Raw genomic sequence first — 20,813 nt, 5'->3', positions numbered from 1 at the left:
AGCCGAAGGCAGGCGCTTAATGGCTGAGCCATCCAGGTGCCCCTGATCTGATTTACATTTTAAAAAGATCATTCTGGCTGCTCCCAGAACAGCTTATTTGGGACAAGAGTGGGAATGAGCAGGGAGACAGGTGATGAGGTAGGTGTACTAGCATGGGTGAGAGATGATGGTGGGAGCCGTGGACATGGAGAGAAGGGGGCACGTTCAGGAACTACTTTGGAATAGAGCTGACAGGACTTGCTGATGGTTTAGGTGTCAGGGGCCGGGAAGGGACAAGGGCATCATTGCCGTTTTTTCCGTGAATACCTGATAGAGGTGATGCTGTTTAATGGGATGGGACCGACCAGGCAGAGCCGCTGGACTGTGCTAAATTTGAGATGCCTCCGGATTAGTTAAGTGACGTCCCATAGAAAGTTGCATGCTGCCTGGAAGGCCAAGTGGGACAGGACAAGGGACACGTATGTAGATTCGGGTAGCATCACTGTAGAGATGTTCCTGCTGGAGGGACTCCGTCAGGGCCCAGAGAGAGACAGTGCCTGCAGCCGGGGAAGACAGCTGGCTGCGGTCTGAGCTCTGCTCATTCTTGTCATATGTAGTTCTTGGCCTTGGAGTGAGGTAGAACATGTTTTCATATCTTCATCGGACAGTTTGTAATTTCTAATTTTGTAAATTGTTACTCTTTGTCCTTGCTGGCAAGATTGTACATTCCCAAATGTGCTGATTGATATTAGAATTGTTTATGCAAATATGTTGCCAGAGTAACAATGGAAGGAGAATGGATTTGTGTATTACTAATTCTGCCCTTTTTGTGTCTCCATAGCATTTATTAAAACAGAGTTGATGGCGTTGTGCTTAGTGACACAGCAAGACACGCTAAATAGCAGAGATTTATTGCCCTGTCAAGCCGACTGCACGTTAGTGCTCTGAATGGCCCTCAGTGGTTTGCCTGAAGTGCGACATGTCCCTTTTTAACACCTGTGCTTAGTCCTGTCTCCACGATATGGTGAGACGAACGGTGATACGCGTGTTTCTTTTCATTCCAATGCAGGATTATGGTTTTGTCACGATACCCAATTGTGAAATCAGAGCATCACCTTCTTCCGTCACCAGAGGGCGAGATCGCACCAGCCATCACACTGACCGTTAACATCTCGGACAAACTGGTGGATTTTGTGGTGACACACTTTGGGAATCATGAGTGGGTTTCTTTGGTCTTTCTAATAGTACCCAAACGTCAAGAGATAGGATTAATACATCACTTTGATTTCCATGCACTGACCTTTCTTCTTCTTTTTGCTCCCAAAGTATTCTTCCTTATGCAGCTGGTTTTAAGAATGGGGCATAGAGACCTTTGAGATGCAGGCCGTCCTTAGTGATGGTACAGGGCAGCAACCGTGTGATGCCGTGCGAGCCAGCAGTGGCTGTGCTAAGTGCAAAACTCTACACAATTAGGACCATTATAGCCCCACTTTACGGATGAAGACTGTGGACTGAGAGAGGTTAGATGACTTGTCAGATGGGGTCACGCGGTGAGGCATTAGGCAGACCCAGCTCAGAGCCGGCTCATACTTGGGCTCATGTGCTAAAGCAGACTACAGAAAAAGGAAATTTCCTTTTCCTACAGGATTATTACTGTTGGGATTTGAGGGTACTAAATGACAATTCCCTTTGCCCTTGTGTTTTCACAGTCCACTGATGGGCAGGCAGGGGAATCTGGTAGGGAGATCAGAGTATCTCTTATTTCTGATCAAAGTATCTCTTATTTCTGATAAACCTATGTGGGTGACATGGCTTAAGTGTGTCCACATGGGCCTGCTGACACATCCCCCCAACAGCACAGGAAACGTACTTCCCCAAAGCAACACACCTACCAGCAAGGGCAGAGTCTGCCCCGTCAAACTCTCCCCTAGGTAGAGAGAACATGCCAAAAACACCCTGTCTGCAAGCTGGCAGGTTCCAGGGAGAAGAGAGAGGAAGGAATTGAGACAAGCATGCCCAGTTCATTCTGCCAAACTCAAGTAGTTAGAAAAGTCCTCCCCAAAAGTAAAAGGTGAGAGAGCGAGGCCAGACATGGTTTTCTAAACAAGTCCTCCTATAAGGGGACATGAGGAATGGGGAATGAGTTTTATCCCCAAAGGGTAACATTTACAACCAGTGACTTAGTACTGAATAAATCATGAATAATGCCAACCATATATCATAAAAGTAAAGATAAAAGTGTATAATTTATACTCTGCCATGCTAAACATTCTGTAATAACAATTGAAAATATTAAAGTGCTATGAAACAGGGCATGTAGGTTCTGCCTGCATGACTGACAAGAGGCCACAGAGCTTTAAAGTGACATACAGAACATAAGAACAACACTGCTGTACTGTCAGTTTCACCTAAACAAAACGAATGTGTCTGCTAGGCTTGTTTTCTGGTTCTCTCACAGCATGATGTGGATCTGTGGGGCCATACTTGAGTATCTTCTGAGCTAAGTCAGAGCTTAGTAACATAAACAAACCATTCAAATGTGAACCATCCACTTCCTGGACCCTTGCTTGTCCCTTTAGAAGTAAGAAAGGTGTTTAGAGGACAGATGATACTGATGGTCCATATCTCTTTTAAAAGCCGCTTGAAGAAATGCCTCTGTTTCTCGCAATAATTTTCATGTAGCAAGTACAGGCATTCAGAAACAATTCCACCGACCTTACATTGCATTGGGTTTGGCTTTTAAAAAATAGGCACTTTTGTGTTTAAAGTTGCAAGGTCTTAACCTAAGAAATGGCTGAATATACCCCTTCCCGTTTTTTTCTTTGCCCTCCACCCCTCCCCCCGCCCTGTGTCCTTCAGTTCCTTCCAACCTCCAAAATGTAAAGAATAGACTTAAAAGAGAAGACTAAGGACAGCCCTCAGAATGTGCTTGGAAAAGAGAAGGGAAGGATTACCTTTTCTAACTTTCTATCAACCACCCATTTAAAGCTCTCTAATCAGGGGCGCCTGGGTGGTTCAGTCGTTAAGCGTCTGCCTTTGGCTCAGGGCGTGATCCCAGAGTCCTGGGATCGAGCCCCACATCGGGCTCCTCTGCTGGGACTGCTTCTTCCTCTCCCACTCCCCCTGCTTGTGTTCTCTCTCTCGCTGGCTGTCTCTCTCTCTCTCTGTCAAGTAAATAAATTAAAAAAAAATCTTTAAAAAAAAATAAAGCTCTCTAATCAACAGCACACCTTTCACATGTTCTCACTTATTCGCTTGATTTAATAATACATGCATGCACACAACTATGCATGCATGCGTGCATACAAGCATACATACATGCGTGCAGTGACAACAGCAGTAACAATGCTAGCTAACGCTTACCGAGGAGATGTAACTCCAGGGAGGGAAGCAGTGTATTTGAGTGGCTAAAAGCAGGGAATTCCAGAACGTGGAATCAGACAGTCTGGTCTGAATCCTAACTGAAGGTGTATCCTTCACCAGGTTACTTAATTGCCTTGGGCCTCAGTTTTCTCATTTGTAAATCAGGGGCAGTAATCCTACTGATTTCACAGGGTTCTTGTGAGAATTAAATGAGATACTATCTCATGCAAAGTACATGAATAAAGTCAGTGCTTAGTTAATACTGGCCATTATTATTAAGCCAAATCAGATAACTCTAAATGTAAGGTCTGTTGGGTAGCTTAAAAAAAGAATTCCTTCATCAAACACAGATCGAGCATCTTTTGTGTTCAGGCACAGAGCTAGGCGCTGTCTTTGCTCGTAGAGCCACAGCACTTTAGAAGACCGGTCCATGAATACTGTAGCCTCCCAGCGGGTGACGTGAAGACGTTCATCCTTTGAATAATTTGAAAAGCCATCATTACATGTTTTCATTTGTCTTTGTTTTCTACAATATTAGATAAAAAATTCCTAGTGTGAATAAATATTTAGAGATTTCATTTTCTTTTTTTTTTTTTAAGATTTTATTTTATTTATTTATTTGACAGAGAGAGACAGGCAGTGAGAGAAGGAACACGAGCAGGGGGAGTGGGAGAGGAAGAAGCAGTTTCCCAGCGGAGGAGCCTGATGTGGGGCTCGATCCCAGAATGCCGGGATCACGCCCTGAGCCGGAGGCAGACGCTTAACAACTCTGCCACCCAGGCGCCCCTAGAGATTTCTTTTCTAGTGATGATGGCCTACAAACCTGAAGTCCTATTAGGAGTGATTGATGGAATGCTTATGCATGCTATTAGCTGATTCAACAAGATTTTTTAAATTACTGACTACACAAATACCTCTTTACAACCAATAAATAGGAAATAGCAGCATTCCTTAGAAGTGTTTAAGTATACACTGTAACTAAAATTTATGTTATTTTCTGTAATTAACTGAGCCACCAGTTAATCACCACTTTTTTTTCTTACAACATCATAAATATACAAAGAAGAAAGACTGCAGAGCCTGTAGTCTGTAGTTATAATTTTGGTTCTGTTGTAAGATAACCTCAGTGAGCTCTAGTCCTCTTGTTTCTGAATTGGATAAAATTATTTTTTCCAGCCCACCTTACAGGGTTATCAGGCTTCTCAAATACTAATAGGTAAGGAAACATAAATGCGTTCTCTCTTTCACTCCCTCCCCCTCCCTTCTTTCCTCTCCTTTCTTTATACTCATACATACACTATTTTTTTTTCACTTTAAAAAATACCTACTTAACGAATCTCTATACCCAACGTGGGGCTCAAACTCCCGACCCCGAGACCAGGAGTCACATGCTCGTCCAACTGGGCCAGCCAGGTGCCCCACTATACTATTTATTTTTATTATTATCACTGGATGAAATTTATCTCCTGAGAAAATGTGAAACCACATTCATAGATTTTTTCCCGATAATATATTGCTAGAAATATTTGCATGGGAACACTATCTGTGGTACAGTGACTTTGGAATTCTCTTGACCAGATCTGAATCCCAGTTGTGTGTATCTGAAGGAACGGAATTCACCGCAGACTAGTTAAGGAACTACTCACCAAGATGTCAAAAGTGTCACAAGCACAGATAAGAGATCCTATACTAGTTGGGAAGAGGGGCCACGAAGCATAAAGAATGCAGCTACTGGGGAAGAAATACCCCAAGTTCTCTCTCCTCCCACCTTTGTATCTCCTGCTGGTGCCTCCAATTGGCCAGACCTAACTGGATATCAGCAGAAAAGAGCGCTGTGTATTGCGTAGACTGATGAATCACAGACCTGTACCCCTGAAACAAATAATACATTATATGTTAAATAATTAAAAAGAAAGAAAGAAAAGGGAGCCCAGGAGATGAGATCTGCAAGAGGAAGCCTCTCAGGGCACAGAGAAGGGCTGCGAACCGATCTGGACAGGGAAGTCAGAAAACAAACGTAGGCACGGTCCTCAGCCTCGTTTAAAAATAGAGCTAATGTCTGCGTCTCAGTTATTGTGAATATTCAATATCAAAGATGTTAGACAAATGGTCATTCTTTTCACACTTCTATTTCTTACGTTATCTTTTAATAGTACTCAGCTGTCTAGACATTCTTATCTAGGTTTAATTCTGTCTTCAGATCCTACCTCAGGAGTTTCTCCTATCTTCTCAGTTCTTGGTCATCTCTATCTGCCTTTGTCATTGTTTATTTTTTGTTTTGGGTTTTTTGTTTTTTGTTTTTTTTTTTTTTTTTTTAANGCTTAAGTCATTATTAGCTACCTGTCTCTATAAATACCTGTGTGGGTTCTATTGCCTATTTGCTCTTGGATCCATTCCTGGCTTGTCTCCCTTTTGGCTAAACATTACAGGGAACCACATTTCTCAGAGTCTGTTGCTTCCTGGCTCCTGGATAGGTTCAGCCCATGGAAGGCATTAGTGCAGGGCTGGAGGACAGGAGGAGGAGAGAAGACAAAGTGTTTCTCATTCTCTCTCTTTTTTTTTCTCTTGCTTCTTTCTCTGCTGTCTCTGGCAACAGCCGAGTCTCTCCTGTGGCTCTGACTCCTCGTTAGGTGGCCCCAGTGACTTCTGGGCAGCTCCTCCCAGCTCCATCTCCCACCAGTTAGGGCTGGCTTGCAGACTCTCAGCACATCATCTCCTCTTGTCCCTCGAGTCCAACAAGTGGTACTGGTTTCTCATTGTTGCTAAACTCTGGTTGCCTCACTGATTCCTGTTTTGCTTCCCATCACCTAGGTAACCAATTTCCTATAATAAATTCAGCCTGTTTGAAACACCTAGAACGTTTTCAGTTTTCCTGCCTGCATCATGTCACATATGATGTCCCTATTTTTCCCCAAACAGATTGACTGTAATCCCCTCAAAGGCATGATGTACCTACTTAATTACCTCAGTTACACATCTATGGTGCTTAGTCTAATAAAACCATCATGTTTAGCCAGCATTTGACCAGGACAGCCAGGGAGGCGTTTAGAAAGTGTTCAGTTGATGGAACTGAGTAGGTTACATAAACCTGGTGTGCTCTGTGAACGTTAGGGTTTTCCCTCTTACTAGTACTCTTTTAAATTTTATTTTATTTATTTTATTATTATTTATTTATTTATTTATTTTTATTTTATTATTATTATTTTTTGCCAACTAGTCTTTAGCTGTAATACTGGTGATCGGTTAGATTACTGATGCAATTTCTTCTGACAAAAATTGAGCAAACGCTGTTTTTGAATAGATACTTAAAGCAACTTGACTTCAACTGACTCGTGGGGAAAGGTCATGTTCTTAGTCCAGAGTCTGTCAGCATGCCCAGCCGAAGCACCATGTCTCCGTCCTGTTCATTTGCATCACATTAAGTCATTTATCCGAGCAGGAATTACTCGGGATTTGTGGACTGTATGAGATATTCCTTGGGAACTTACATACCTGGTACTTTTTATGAATTGTCTTGCAAATACAATAAAGAAGTACATTTTTGCATTTCAGAGATGACCTTGACAGGAAACTTCAGGCAATTGCTGTTTCAAAACTACTGAAAAGGAGCTCCGATCAAGTGATATTCCTGGGCTACATCACTTCGGCACCTGGCTCCAGAGATTATGTACAGCTCATCGAACATGGCAGCGTGAAGGTAACAGAATCTTAATAGGATTTCTGATTTCTTAAGTAAAACGTTTTTTCTTCATGTTAAAAAAAAAACAACAGTGCAACAATTTAATATGTATTTTGATTATATGCTGCTGTTTAGAAAACCAAGAGACATACTGGCTTTAAACCACAGCAATCGTCAGTTGCTTCTGGATCTGCAGTTTGGACAGGCGGGAGGGGACAGCTCGTCTCTGCTTCACACAGCTGCATGGCTCAACCGGGGACTGGAGGGTCCACTTTGCAGATGCTTCACAGCTGGCAAGTTGGTCCTGCCTGTTGACCAGGAGCTCAGTTGGAGCTTTGGGTGCGGGGTCCTGCTTTTTCTCCATGGGCTAACGTGGGCTTCCTTCCTGCCGATGGCTTGGTTCTCAAGAGTGTGTCCCAAAGAGAACCAGGAAAAAGTTGTATTGCCTTGTATGACCTACCCTTGAGAGTTACATAGTGTGACCTCTGCTGTTGTGTGAAGTCTGCTCATATGCAAGTGGGAGAAGCAGAAATCCCATCTCTCCATGGGAGGAGTATTAAAGTCACATTATAAGAATACTATATGGAAAGTGGGTTATTGTAGCCATGTTTAGGAAATATAATCTGCTATCTTATGCAACTTAATTATTATGTTGAGAGTAAAAGATAGAATGAAATATACAGAGAGGCTGGCTGACCAGCCATATACGGCCTCACTAACGGAATTACTCCTTACCTCTTTGGTTCAAAACCTCAGTTTGTCAGTGTACCCAGATACGATCATGCTCTGGGGAACTGACACACAAATCAAATCCTTGAGACATATGTGCACTGGAATGTTGACTGCATTAACTGATAATGAGAAATATTGTAATATTGTAATATTTCATTAAGCCCTATGTAGATTTCTTGGTCCTTTACCTTTTGTTTTCAACTTCATGCCTTGAGATATTCATGGAGAAAAGGCTTACCCGTTTTACCAAGTGCTTGGAAAGACAGATGAGAAAGAGCATGGTGCGATGAGGGTTTCTACTATGGCTTAAATAGGAGAGAAATATATTTCTTTATGTAAAAGTCTGGGCAGGTGCTCCAGTACCGGTGTCCTCCATGGTGTCAGGCATGTGCTCTTTCTGTCCTGTGGCTTCAGTTTACGCAGCCTGCATTCCCAAGTTTGCCTTGTGGTCCACAATGACAGTGTCTGTGTTGTAGCTAGCAAGACAGAGGAGGGGATAAAGAAGGGGCCAAGAGCATATGCAGGTTATCTCTAAAGGCAAATGCCAGGAAACTGACCTCCAACATGTGTATTCACATTTCATTGACTGGAATTTAGTCACATGGCCACACCTGGATGTATAGACGGTTGGGAGGTCACTATGAAATCTCGATATACACACAGCTAAAGACACTACAACTTGGGGAGGAAGGCGATCAGATATTGGGGAGTTGAGTGAATCTTGGCGACAGTGGAATAAGGCAGGAAGTGAAGTCAAGATGGACTCCTGATTTCGGCTTCGGTCAGGGTGTGTGATGGTGATGTTATTATAAGAACACTGAAGGAAGAAGAGTTTTGTGAAGATGACAATGAGTTTAGCTCTAGGCTGAGTTGAGGCCTCTGTGGGCTATTGATGGAGATGTCCAACAGGTGGCTGGATATACAGATCTGGAATTGAGGAGGGCAATCAGGACTAGAAATAGAGATTAAATTGATGCCACCATCTAAGTGTTCTTGGGGACCATGGGAGTGGATGACATGGCTACTAATTAGAGAAGTGCAAAAAGAAGGTCAGAGAAAACCCCTGATAGAGCTGCATTTAATGTGGCTGTCGTGGGGGTGATGGTGAGGGAAGACAAGGGGAATTATCTCAGAAGAGAGATTAAGGAGCGGTCAGAAGAGTAGAAGGAAATCCTGGCCAGTGTGGAGTCACAGAGGCTGTATCAGTTATGAAGTGCCGTGTAACAAACCACCTCAAACCTTAGCGGTTTAGAGCAACGGTTTAAGATTCCTTTGATTCCGTGGGCTGCATGGTGGTTTTCCCTTCTTGCCTGGGTTCAGTCGTGCAGTCAGCTGGTGGCTGTGGCTGGTGGGGGTCTAAGACGGCCCCATTCCCATGTCTGGGGCTTTGGGGCTGGTTGTCGGCAGGGCCTCTCTCTTCACATGGTCTCACTAGCCCAGCCGGTGCCTCATTCACCAGCCATGTGACCTGGGGGCAAGTTATTTAAGCTTTCCAGGCCTCGACAGCCGCATCTGTGAAGTGGTGATTGTCATACCTGTTGTATCACAGGCTGGTTGTGAGGATGAAATATAAGACAATGTCTGCAGAGCCTCAATCTTGTATGCACCAGGCCCTCGGTAAGTGGTAGCTATGTGTATATGTATGATGTGCGGCTGGCTGTATGCATAAAATCTAGTAAGATGAGTGTGTAAGTACATGGTCTATAAAGTACAGAAGAACAGACAAGACAGTGTTTGGCAAGTCTAAGGAAAAATGCGTCGTAATAAGAGAAGGAATTCTTACACTGTGTGTGTGGGGGATGTGGATGGTGTTAAGGAAGAGGAATTTTATTTGATTTTTACTTAATCCTCTGTTGGTTACCACCATCATGGTCAGAAGCTGTGTCAAGACAGTGGATTCCTATATAGCTTTTTCTATTAGAAAGTTTATTAATGCAGAGAGGAGTTTTAATCATAAATGGTTGGATGAACAGATTTTTCTCTTTAAGAAATAAGTATCTGAATTCTGCAGCCTTAAAATTTGACAGCGTCTTTTAAAAAATCTAATAAAAACGTGACAGTTAAACATATTCCTAGTTTATTATTCCCTGTATATACAGCTGAATGACTAAATTTTTATTTCTTTCCAAGGAAAACCAGACAGTACTCTTTCAGTTTATTTGCTTTTTTCATGATTAATGTTTTAAAATTTAGTTTTAAAAATGTGTTATCATTTTTCCGTGTGTGCCAAGGCATGCACATGTGTGTATGTGAGTGTGACATAGAGGTCATAGTAAAGATAACAGGCATCCATGTGTTCACCACTAAGCTTGTGAAAAAAATTAAGAAACAGATAATAGTGTTTTCTTTTAATGATTTAAAAACCTGTTTTAAGTTAAATTTTAATAGTAAAATTAAGAAATGATCAAGAGTCAGTGTATTTTTTATTTATAGGATTCTTTAAAAAGAAGATGGAAATTTCTTCAGTATAAAAGCTCCATATTTAGAGTTTTCCCAGCACATTACAGAAAAAGAATATGTTTATGTTCTGCTTCTCTGGTGAAAAATAACACTGGTCTTAAGCTTTCAACATCAAAAAGACTCATGATTACTCCCCAAATGTGTTTATTCCCAATGATTCAATTTAACAAACTAAGATTGAGCTCCTGCCGAATGCCAGGCTTCATGCTAAGTACCAGGGAGCCAACGTGATTAAGAGTGCCTCTGCTCGGGAAGGGGAGGGTGGAAACCTAGAAACAACTGTACTGAAGGGCGTAGCTGGTGTGTGCAGAGTACTGCAGAGCATGCCCGATGAGGATGTGGTCACTTCTGCTTGGAGCAAAAGACCTGGAGAGCCGTAGGGAGCTAGCCACTGTGCTGCTGATTGGCCTGCCCTCCCCTCCCTGCAGCCCGCCTTCAGCTTTGTACCCCTGCATCCAGCACAGGGCCTAGATGGGCACCTAGGAGGGCTCCAGAAGTATCTGTAGAATGAATAAATAATCTGGACCTTAACGGATCATTAGGAGTGAGGCAGAGAAAACAGCGTGCACAAAATGCATATTTATTACTGTCGTTCACACATTTTCTTGGCAATTCAGGATACAGCATTGTTTTTTATGCTTTAAACGTTCTCTCCTCTTTTCTTTATTTAGGATATTGACAGCACAGATCAAGACAGATGGTGTGAATATATTATGTACCGAGGGCTGATCAGGTGAGCAGAGGTTTTTGGTTGTTGCTGTTTTATTATCTACTATTACTGTGATCTTTTGGGTCTATCCTGGAAGGAAGAACTTTATGGAAGCAATTAATTTTGTTACTTTTTATAAACATTGATTCAGCTAATTACACAGTTGAACATTTTTTTTTCAAGGCATGGCCTAATGATTTAAGACAGAATAAATGGTGGAGTAAATTAAGCTTAATTATATAAAAAGGATACTGTGTAAGTTATTAAGGATGATAAGCACAAAAGTGTCAACACATGTTAGGAATGGCACCAGTTTGGACTGTAGGGCAGGGTGGAAACACAGATCACGGAGTATGAAAGCCCTGGGCTGAATTCCAGCTTTGCCAAGTTCTAATCACGTAATTTTGGGTAGGTTAACTCACTTGTTGGAATTACTACTATATTGTGGTGAGATCTCTAGGTAAATTATATTTTTAAAAATCTCCTATATAAAAAAGTGAATATCATCCATATATGCATTTATTTGTGTGTGTGTGTGTGTGTGTATTTCATTCCGAAATAATATACCTATAGGATCTTAAAATTCAAATAAGTGTGTAAATCTGTTTTGAGGCCCTATTTCCTTAAGTAAAGCTAAACTAGTTTGTTTTTATTTTTATTTCATTTTTTAAAAGATTTTATTCATTTGTCAGAGAGAGGGAGAAAGAGAGAGAGAGAATGCACAAGCAGGGGGAGTGGCAGGCAGAGGGAGATGCAGGCTTCCTGCTGAGCGAGGAGCCCGATGCGGGACTCGATCCCAGGACCCTGGGATCACGACCTGAGCCCAAGGCAGATGCTTAACCCACTGAGCCACTCAGGTGTCCCAAAGCTAAAGTAGTTTAATACCAAAAAAAAGGATCAGTCATTTATTTTTTGATTCATTCATTCAACAAGTATTTATTAAATAACTATTATGTGCCAGGCATTGTTCTAAGCAGTGGGGATCTAACAGGAACAAAACGAAATCCTTGACTATCATGTATTCCAGTGGAAGAAGATAGAAAATAAGCACATAAGACAGAGGATGACAGGTGGTGATAGATATGATGAAAAGATGGATGAGGCCAGGTCGGAAGGATGGGGATGGGGAGTGTGGGGTGGGGGGTGGGGGGTGGTTGTGTTACGATCGGAGGATGGGCAGCAGCCTGAAAGAAATGAGGGAGGTTAGAGCACTGCCTGCAAGGGGAAGATCAAGTACAAAAGTTTGAGTGGCGCATGCTTGGTATTTGTTGGTAACAGCGAGGAGGCCAGTGTGGCTGGAGTAGAGTGAGATGGGAGCGAGGTGACATGAGAGAGGTACATGGGCACAGTGGATTGAGTCACAGGTCCCTCTACTTATAGGGTTCTTCAGTGGAGGGAACGTGATGAAGATAGTCCCTGAAACTCACAGCTCTCCTCCTGCAAGTACACGGTCTGTTGGGGGATATTTGACCTGGGGCCTCTAACTACCCTCCTTGGGACAGTGCTGAGAACTCTGGTGTGGGCTTCTATGAATGGCCGTCTCTGGCCTTACCCTTCTCCACACAGACTAGGTCATCACCCAGAGGTGTCTTGGCATTGGCTACCTGAAGTTAGGGGTTGATGTTGAACTGATCACCCCTGAGTAGCCTTATGTTCTAAGATCTGTGGTCTACATTTATGCAAGAAAACGGTTGGCTTCTAGAGATGATACAGAATCACAGGATCAACTTCTCTCCCATTGGAGATATGGCTTGTTCAGTTATGAGTCATAGTCTAGTGAAAGCCAACTGTTATGTTTCAACTCTTCTTTACCTTATTTGTCATTCAACAAGTATTGGTGGAGCATAATGCATGCCAGGCACCAGGGGTATAAACAGTAAAAAAAAAAAAACAGAGATGGATCCTTACCACGGCGGAAGACAGACAGACCATAATTCCATGGTGGTGTAGTTTAGGCGGCGATGAGTATGGTGGGAAACAACGGAGCAAGGTAAAGAGCATCCGGAATATGGAGGTGAGGTGCCATTGTAAATAGGGGGTTAGGTAGGTCTTACCGAGAAGGTGACATTGGAGCTAAGATTTGAAGGAGTGGGCCATGTGGCTGGGAGAAAACGCTTCCAGGGACTAGCCAGTGCAAAAGCCCGAAGGCAGGAGTGCAGACATGTCTGAGGAAAAGTGAGGCTGGTGGGGCTGGAGTGTGTGTCGGGGGGTGGGGGTGGTAGAAGAGGTAAGGGGGAGTATATGGGCAGGGAGGGAAGGCAGCAGATCGCATAAGGTTCTGTAGACTCTTATTAAGAGCTTTGGATATGACTTAATAAATGGTGACCCTTATTGGTTCCTGAACAGTTCCATGGGTTCATGGGTTCATATGCTTACTGGGATGAGACAAGGAGATCCTTGAGATGCCAAGATAGTTCTGGTTACACTAATAATTCAGAAACTCCAAAAGGCCCAGAACATGCCCACGTGGCTGCAGGACAGATAGCTTGACTATTATTTTCGTGTTTCCAAAGGGTTAAGGTGGGAGGGAGATGCTCAAGTGTCAGTTTTGTAAAATACATGATATCAGATTGAAAACACTGTTTTTGTTTACATTCATATTGAAGTGGTTGTTTTAATGTGGACGTTAGAATTTCTAGAAAACAGTTTATGATATATACTGAAGTAGGTATCAGATGAAGTTGTAAATATTGTTAGATGCCAAGGGACAGTGATATTTATAGTACCAGTGCCCATAATAGCTAATCATTTGGCTCTGTATACTTGTGGCCCAAGACCTCTGTCACCTTTCCTTGGAAGAGTGGGGTGGCAGATTTTTAATATATAAATATTTACATATATATATGCTAAATATGGCTGGGGGGCTTAAACAACAGAAATTTATTTTCTCAGTGTTCTGGAGACAGAGACAGAGAGTGTATGCAAGCACATATGCTGTTTGGTGTCTCTTCTTTTTTTAAAATTTTTTATTTAAATTCAATTAGTTAACGTATAACGTATTATTAGTTTCAGAGGAAGCAGTCAGTGATTCATCAGTCTTACATAATACCCGGTGCTCATTACCTCACATGCCTCCTTAACACCAGTCACCCAGTTACCCCATCCCCCCACCTCCTTCCCTTCAGCAACCCTCAGTTTGTTTCCTATGAAACCCTCAGTCTCTTATGGTTTATGTCCCTCTCTGATTTCTTGTTTTATTTTTTCCTTTCTTCCCCTATGATCCTCTGTTTTGTTTCTTAAATTCCACCTATCAGTGAGATTATATGATTATTGTCTTTCTCTGGCTGACTTATTTTGCTTAGCATAATACCCTCTAGTTCCATCCACATCATTGCAAATGGCAATATTTCATTTTTTAAAAAGATTTTATTTATTTAAGACAGAAGGAGAGAGCACAAGCAGGGGGAGAGGCAGAAGCAGCCTCTCCTCAGAGCAGGGAGCTGCACATGGGGCTCGCTCCCAAGACCCTGGGATCGTGACCTGAGCTGAAGGCAGTTACTTAACTGGCCGAGCCACCCAGACACCTCCAAGATTTCATTTTTTTGATGGCTGAGTAGTATTCCATGGTATATATATACCACATCTTCTTTATCCATTTATCTGTTGATGGACATCTGGGCTGTTTTCATAGTTTGGCTATTGTGGACATTGCTGCTATAAACATTGGGATGCAGGTGCCCCTTTGGATCACTACATTTGAATCTTTGGGGTACATACCCAGTAGCACAGTTGCTGGGTTGTAGGGTAGCTCTATTTTCAACTTTTTGAGGAACCTCCATACTGTTTTCCGGAGTGGCTACAGTATGGTGTCTCCTCTTCTTTTTTTTTTTTTTTTTTTTTTTAAAATTTTTTTTTTTTTTTTTNAGAGATAGAGACAGCCAGTGAGAGATGGAACACAAGCAGGGGGAGTGGGAGAGGAAGAAGCAGGCTTCCAGTGGAGGAGCCCGACATGGGGCTCGATCCCAGAACGCCAGGATCACGCCCTGAGCCGAAGGCAGACGCTTAACGACTGAGCCACCCAGGCGCCTCTGGTGTCTCTTCTTATAAGGACACTAATCTTACTGAATCAGGGTCCCACCCCTATGACCTCATTTAACTTAATTACTTCCTTAGAGGCCCCATCTCCAAATATGGCTACCCTGGGGGTTATAGCTTGACATATGAATTTGGGGGATGATACAAACATTTAGTTTATGGAAAGTTAGCAGAACTAGAACAAAAAAAAAATCCTAAAATTTATATGGAACCACAAAACACCCCAAATAGTTAAAGCAATCTTGAAAAAGAAAAGCAAAGGTGGGGGCATCATATTTCCAGACTTCCAGCTATATCACAAAACTATGGTAATCAAAACAGTATGGTACTGGCACAAAGACAGGCACATAGATCAGTGGGACAGAATAGAAAACTCAGAAATGAACCCACAACTATATGGTCAATTAATCTTCAACAAAGCAGGAAAGAATATCCCATGGGAAAAAGACAGTCTCTTCACCAAATAGTGTTGGGAAAACTGGACAGCAACATGCAACAGAAATGAAATTAGACCACTTTCTTTCACGAAACACAAAAATAAATTCAAAATGGATGAAATATCTAAATGTGAGACACGAAACCATGAAATCAGAGGAGAACATAGGCAATAACTGCTTTGAGATTGGCCATAGCAACTTCTTTCTAGATACGTATCCCGAGGCAAGGGAAATAAAAACAAAAATACACTATTGGGACTACATCACAATAAAAAGCTCCTGCACAGCAAAGGAAGCAATCAGCAAAACCAAAAGGCAACCTACAGAATGGCGAAGATATAGAAGATACTTGCAAATGACATACGTGATGGAGTTAGTATCCAAAATTTATAAAACTCAACACCCCCAAAATGAATAATCCAATTAAAAATGGGCAGAAGAAACGAACAGACATTTCTCCAAAGAAGACATCCAGATGGCCCAACAGACACACAAAAATATGCTCAGTATCAGTCACCGACAGGGAGAAACAAGTCAAAACTGCAATGAGATCATCTCACACCTGCACAAGGGCTAAAATCAAAAACACAAGAATAACAAGTGTTGGTAAGGATACAGATGAAAAGGAGCCCTCTTGCATCCTTGGTGTGAATGCAAACTGGTGCAGCCGCTGTGGAAAACAGTGTAGAGGTTCCTCAAAAATTAAAAATAGAATCACCATATGATCTAGGAATCATACTACTGGGTATCTATCCCAAAAATACAAAAACACTAATTCAGAGGGATACATGCACCCCTATGTTTATAGCAGCAGTATTTTTTTATTATGATATGTTAGGCACCATACAGTACAACATTAGTTTTTGATGTGTTCCATGATTCATTGTTTGCGTATAACACCCAGTGCACCATGCAATACATGCCCTCCTTACTACCCATCACCGGGCTAGCCCATCCCCCACCCCCTAAAACCCTCAGTTTGCTTCTCAGAGTCCGTAGTCTCTCATGGTTCATCTCCCCCCTCCGCTTCCCCCGCCTTCATTTTTCCCTTCCTTCTCCTAATGTCCTCCCTGCTATTCCTTATGTTTCACAAGTGAAACCATATGATAATTGTCTTTCTCTGCTTGACTTAGTTCACCTAGCATAATCCCCTCCAGTTCCATCCATGTTGATGCAGATGTTGGGTATTCATCCTTTCTGATGGCTGAGTAATATTCTATTGTATGTATGGACCACATCTTCTTTATCCATTCATCTATTGAAGGGCATCTTGGCTCCTTCTCCATTTTGGCTGTTGTGGACATTGCTAATAGCAGCATTATTTACAATAGCCAAATTATGGAATCAGCCCAAGTGTCCATCAATAGATGAATGGATAAAGAAGAAGTGGTATGTATACACACTGGAATATTATTTGGCCATAAAAGGAATGAAATCTTGCCGTTTCCAATGCCGCAGATGGAGCTAGAGATTATAATGCTAAGCAAAATAAGTCAGTCAGAGAAAGACAAATACTGTATGATTTCACTCATGTGTGGAATTTAAGAAATAAAACAAATGAGCAAAGGGGAAAACAAGAGAGAGGGAGGCAAACCAAGAAACAGACTCTTAGCTATAGAGAACAAGTTGACGGTCACCAGAGGGGAGATGGGTGGGGGGAGGGGTGAAATAGGTGATGGGGATTAAGGAGCGCACTTGTGATGAGTACTGGTGATACGCGGAAGTGCTGAATCACTACATTGTACACCTGAAACTAATATTTTTTTTAAAGATTTTATTTATTTATTCATTCAACAGAGATAGAGACAGCCAGTGAGAGAGAGAACACAAACAGGGGGAGTGGGAGAGGAAGAAGCAGGCTCATAGCGGAAGAGCCTGATGTGGGGCTCGATCCCATAACGCCGGGATCACGCCCTGAGCCAAAGGCAGACGCTTAACTGCTGTGCCACCCAGGCGCCCCAGAAACTAATATTATACTGCATGTTAACTAACTGAATTTAAAATAAAAAAACCCAAATTAATGGAGTTAAGGATTATTATTTTTCAGTTTCTGTCCATAAAACCAATTCTATAAACTTTATCTCTACCATCTAATTTGATGCCATGCACTTCATAAGCACTTAGTAAAACCTACTGGACAACAAGAGATTCCTTGTTTTAGTAGACAGTTTGGATTGTCTGGTTCCTTATCTTCAAGGACTTTTAGAAGGACCTTGAAGGCAGTGTCTATGAAATGAGTTAGAACTTTGATCTTAGAGATTTGATAAGTAACAGAAGCTGATTTACTAGAGACAGTGACCTAGAATTATAGGGAACTGCACAGATTTGGGACCTGAGCTCAGACATATAGCTCACCCTGTCAGACAGCTCCCACCCCATTCGGATGCGGTCACAGCTCTCCTCTTTCCCTTCACGGCGGGCAGACCTGCTGCCTCCACGTACCCCAGCTCTGGGTTTCTGTCTGTTTTGTGTGTAGTTACAGGTTTCGTTTTGAATGTTTCTCCTACTACTTGTCTGGCTCAAGCGCCTACCGCCTTTCACCTAAATCATTGCCATGGCCTCCTACCTTGTCTCCCTTCTTCTACCCTTTCCCTGGAGTCTGCTGTCTACACAGTTGCCGTCACATTTCTGCACAGAACTGCTTGGATTTCCATCTCACTCTCAGAAGACTGAAGTCCTTAGAGGGGTCTGCAAGGAAAGTTTTGTATCATCCACCATCCCCGACATGCGTGCAGACCCTTCTCCTACTGGGTTCGCCCTTATGCCCTCCACTCCAGTCACTGGCCCTCAGAAAAGTCAACCGCATTCTCCTTTATCACGTTTGCACTTGCTGTTCCCTTTCCCTAGAGCACCCTTCCACCGGTATCTGTCTGGGTTGTTTCTGTATTTCATTCAGTCTTTGGCTCCAGTGTCACCCTGTCGGAGCAGTATGCTGACCAGCTACTGTAACTAGCAATCTCTGCCACTTGGCATTCGCTGTCCTCTCTACTCTTATTCTTCCGGGTACTTAGGTACTTTTCACCACCTGATAGATTTGATACATACATACATATTTAATTTGTTCTCCCCAACTAGAACGAAAGCACTATGAGGACAATGGTTTTGTTTTGCTCACTGTTTATCCCCACTATGTAGAACAATGCTTGCGTGTGGTAGGGACTTGAGACATATTTGTTCACTGAATAAGTGAGTGAATGACTTAAGCGGATAGGGTTTTTTTTGGAGAGGGAAAATATAAATAAAATAAAAGAATTCTTGGTTGCCCATGGTTCCCCCGTTTTTCCGTCTGGGCCTCACTGTAACTATTTGGATAACATCTATAAAATGCTTTGATTTCCTGGAGAACTGAAAGCTCTAAGCAAAAACAGGATGTGCAGTTCTTTTTTTTTTTTTTTAAAGATTTTATTTATTTATTCGGCAGAGATAGAGACAGACAGTGAGAGAGGGAACACAAGCAGGGGGAGTGGGAGAGGAAGAAGCAGGCTCATAGCAGAGGAGCCTGATGTGGGGCTCGATCCCAGAACGCCGGGATCACGCCCTGAGCCGAAGGCAGACGCTTAACCGCTGTGCCACCCAGGCGCCCCGTGCAGTTCTTTTCAGACTTACAGAATCTTTTATTTTAGACTTGTAAATGTGGATGAAAATATGCATGTGGTATTTGAATTTTTATAGGTAAGAAAGAGTTTAGGCAAATCCTCCTGTCATTCTGGAGAACTCCTGTTCTTGATGCAAAACATAATCGTGTGATAGGTGATTTGTAGAGACAGAATATTCATTAGTGTGTGTTTAGTTGATTAAATCTGTCTGCATGTTCCTTATTCATTTATGTAATAAAAGAAATATTTTGATAAATATTTGGAGTAATAAATCAAGCTAATTCTAATGATGTAGAGTTATAAATGGAAAATTGGCCTAATAATGCAGGTGATATCTATTAGATCTCATCAGTTTTCTGTATGTTGATAAAACCTTTACAAACCATTTCTATTTCTGCCACAGACTGGGTTATGCAAGAATCTCCCATGCTGAACTGAGTGACTCTGAAATTCAGATGGCCAAATTTAGGATCCCTGATGACCCCATTAATTATAGAGACAACCAGAAAGTGGTCACAGACCAGAGGGAAGTTCCAAAAGAAATTCATTTCAATCCTAGGTGAGTGCATTCCTTCATGAGGCACCACATTCCCTCTACAGACCTAAATATATTATCCCACGATGAGTTCCAAATTATATATGGTTCTAGAGGTTTGTTCAGGTAAAGAGGCTCATGGTAAAAATGATAAGATACTGCTTGGGTTTAAGTTATGGTCCCTGCTTTCTGGGATAGAGTATCATGTTAGCGTCCCACGGTCAGGTGAAAAAGATCACACTGGCATCCTCTTCATCACCATCACCATCAACACCATAACGATAGCTAATATTTGAGTGTGCTGTGTCCCAGACCCTGCGCTAGGTGCTTTCGGTGTTTTCTCAGTTAATCATCATTGGGTTGGTACTCTCGTTATCCTCATTTTATAGGTAAGAAGTTCAGGCTGCGGAACATGAAGTAACTTCACTAGAGTTACCTAGCTAGTGAATGACAAAGCTAAGAAGAGGGAAGGAAGGCTGTTAGCATGGTTGGGTTGCTGAGAGTCTGAGCTGGCTACACACTGGGCTTACCTGGAGACACCCACCTCTGGGCTTTGAGTTTTAAAAAATCGTTCCCAGTTACTCTAATGTGCAATTAGGATTGAGGCTACGTAGAAGGGATAATTCATTTCCATTACAGAGATTCTAACATGTGAAATATATTGGATTTTGTTTAGTTCTAAATAGAGGTCATCTGAGAAATCTATTTGCAGCAAATTATGTGCTTTGGAGGATGTGCTCTTTTTCCTTCCCATGACTAGATAATGAGGAGAAATGTCTGCACAAAACCAAGCCCAGAACATATATATATGTTGTTATTATTTTACAGTTCTACTACTTTTACCAGCTAATTGTTGTAGAAGCTTCTCAGACTTCGTTTTATTTGCTCCCTGGGACGTGGAGGGTGTGGGGGAGGGACGGTGGAATGTATGTTTTCTTTTTCATCCTTGTCTCTCCTTACAACGAGACAAAACTGTACCAAAGTGTAGGGAATGAATGTAAGAAGAGCTATAACAAGTCTCGATTGCTTGCATTACCATGTTTGACCTCACCCCTTCTGTGTGTGTAATATGCTGGTGAAGAGCATGGGCTCCGAGGCAAGTTACCCGGTTCCAATCCTTACTCTTGCCAGCAAACAGCGGGGGTACTGTGGGCAAGTTGGCTAATCTAATCTCTCTAAGCCTCAAGTCTCTCACCTGCAAAATGGGAAAAATAGTAGTGCCTATCTCCTAACATAATTTGAGGTTTGAACGAAACATGGAGTTCCTAGAATAGTGCATGGTGATACA

The 20,813-nt window shown here is 42.2% G+C and overlaps 1 protein-coding gene across 8 annotated transcripts in view; it reads left to right on the top strand.

Annotated features, from left to right (window-relative positions):
- The window catches only part of CWH43 (cell wall biogenesis 43 C-terminal homolog), a 58,489-nt gene that overhangs the window by 34,088 nt on the left and 3,588 nt on the right, over window positions 1-20,813 (top strand). For 2 of the 8 annotated variants that reach the window (XM_002919409.4, XM_034671830.1), the window contains exons 12-15: window positions 1,049-1,198; window positions 6,895-7,039; window positions 10,885-10,946; window positions 19,394-19,549. In XM_002919409.4, the coding sequence (XP_002919455.1) occupies window positions 1,049-1,198; window positions 6,895-7,039; window positions 10,885-10,946; window positions 19,394-19,549 (513 nt within the window). Of the gene's footprint in view, window positions 1-1,048; window positions 1,199-6,894; window positions 7,040-7,156; window positions 7,361-10,884; window positions 10,947-12,302; window positions 12,373-19,393; window positions 19,550-20,813 lie in introns of those variants that run through there. The other 6 variants (XR_004628873.1, XR_004628874.1, XM_019799836.2 and 3 more) reach the window with 6 other exon arrangements.

The sequence above is a fragment of the Ailuropoda melanoleuca genome, chromosome 11 (assembly GCF_002007445.2).
Source record: "Ailuropoda melanoleuca isolate Jingjing chromosome 11, ASM200744v2, whole genome shotgun sequence".
In the NCBI taxonomy this organism is placed as follows: Eukaryota; Metazoa; Chordata; class Mammalia; order Carnivora; family Ursidae; genus Ailuropoda; species Ailuropoda melanoleuca.
The sequence above is the reverse complement of the archived record's forward strand: the minus strand, read 5'-3'. Positions and strand labels throughout refer to the sequence as shown.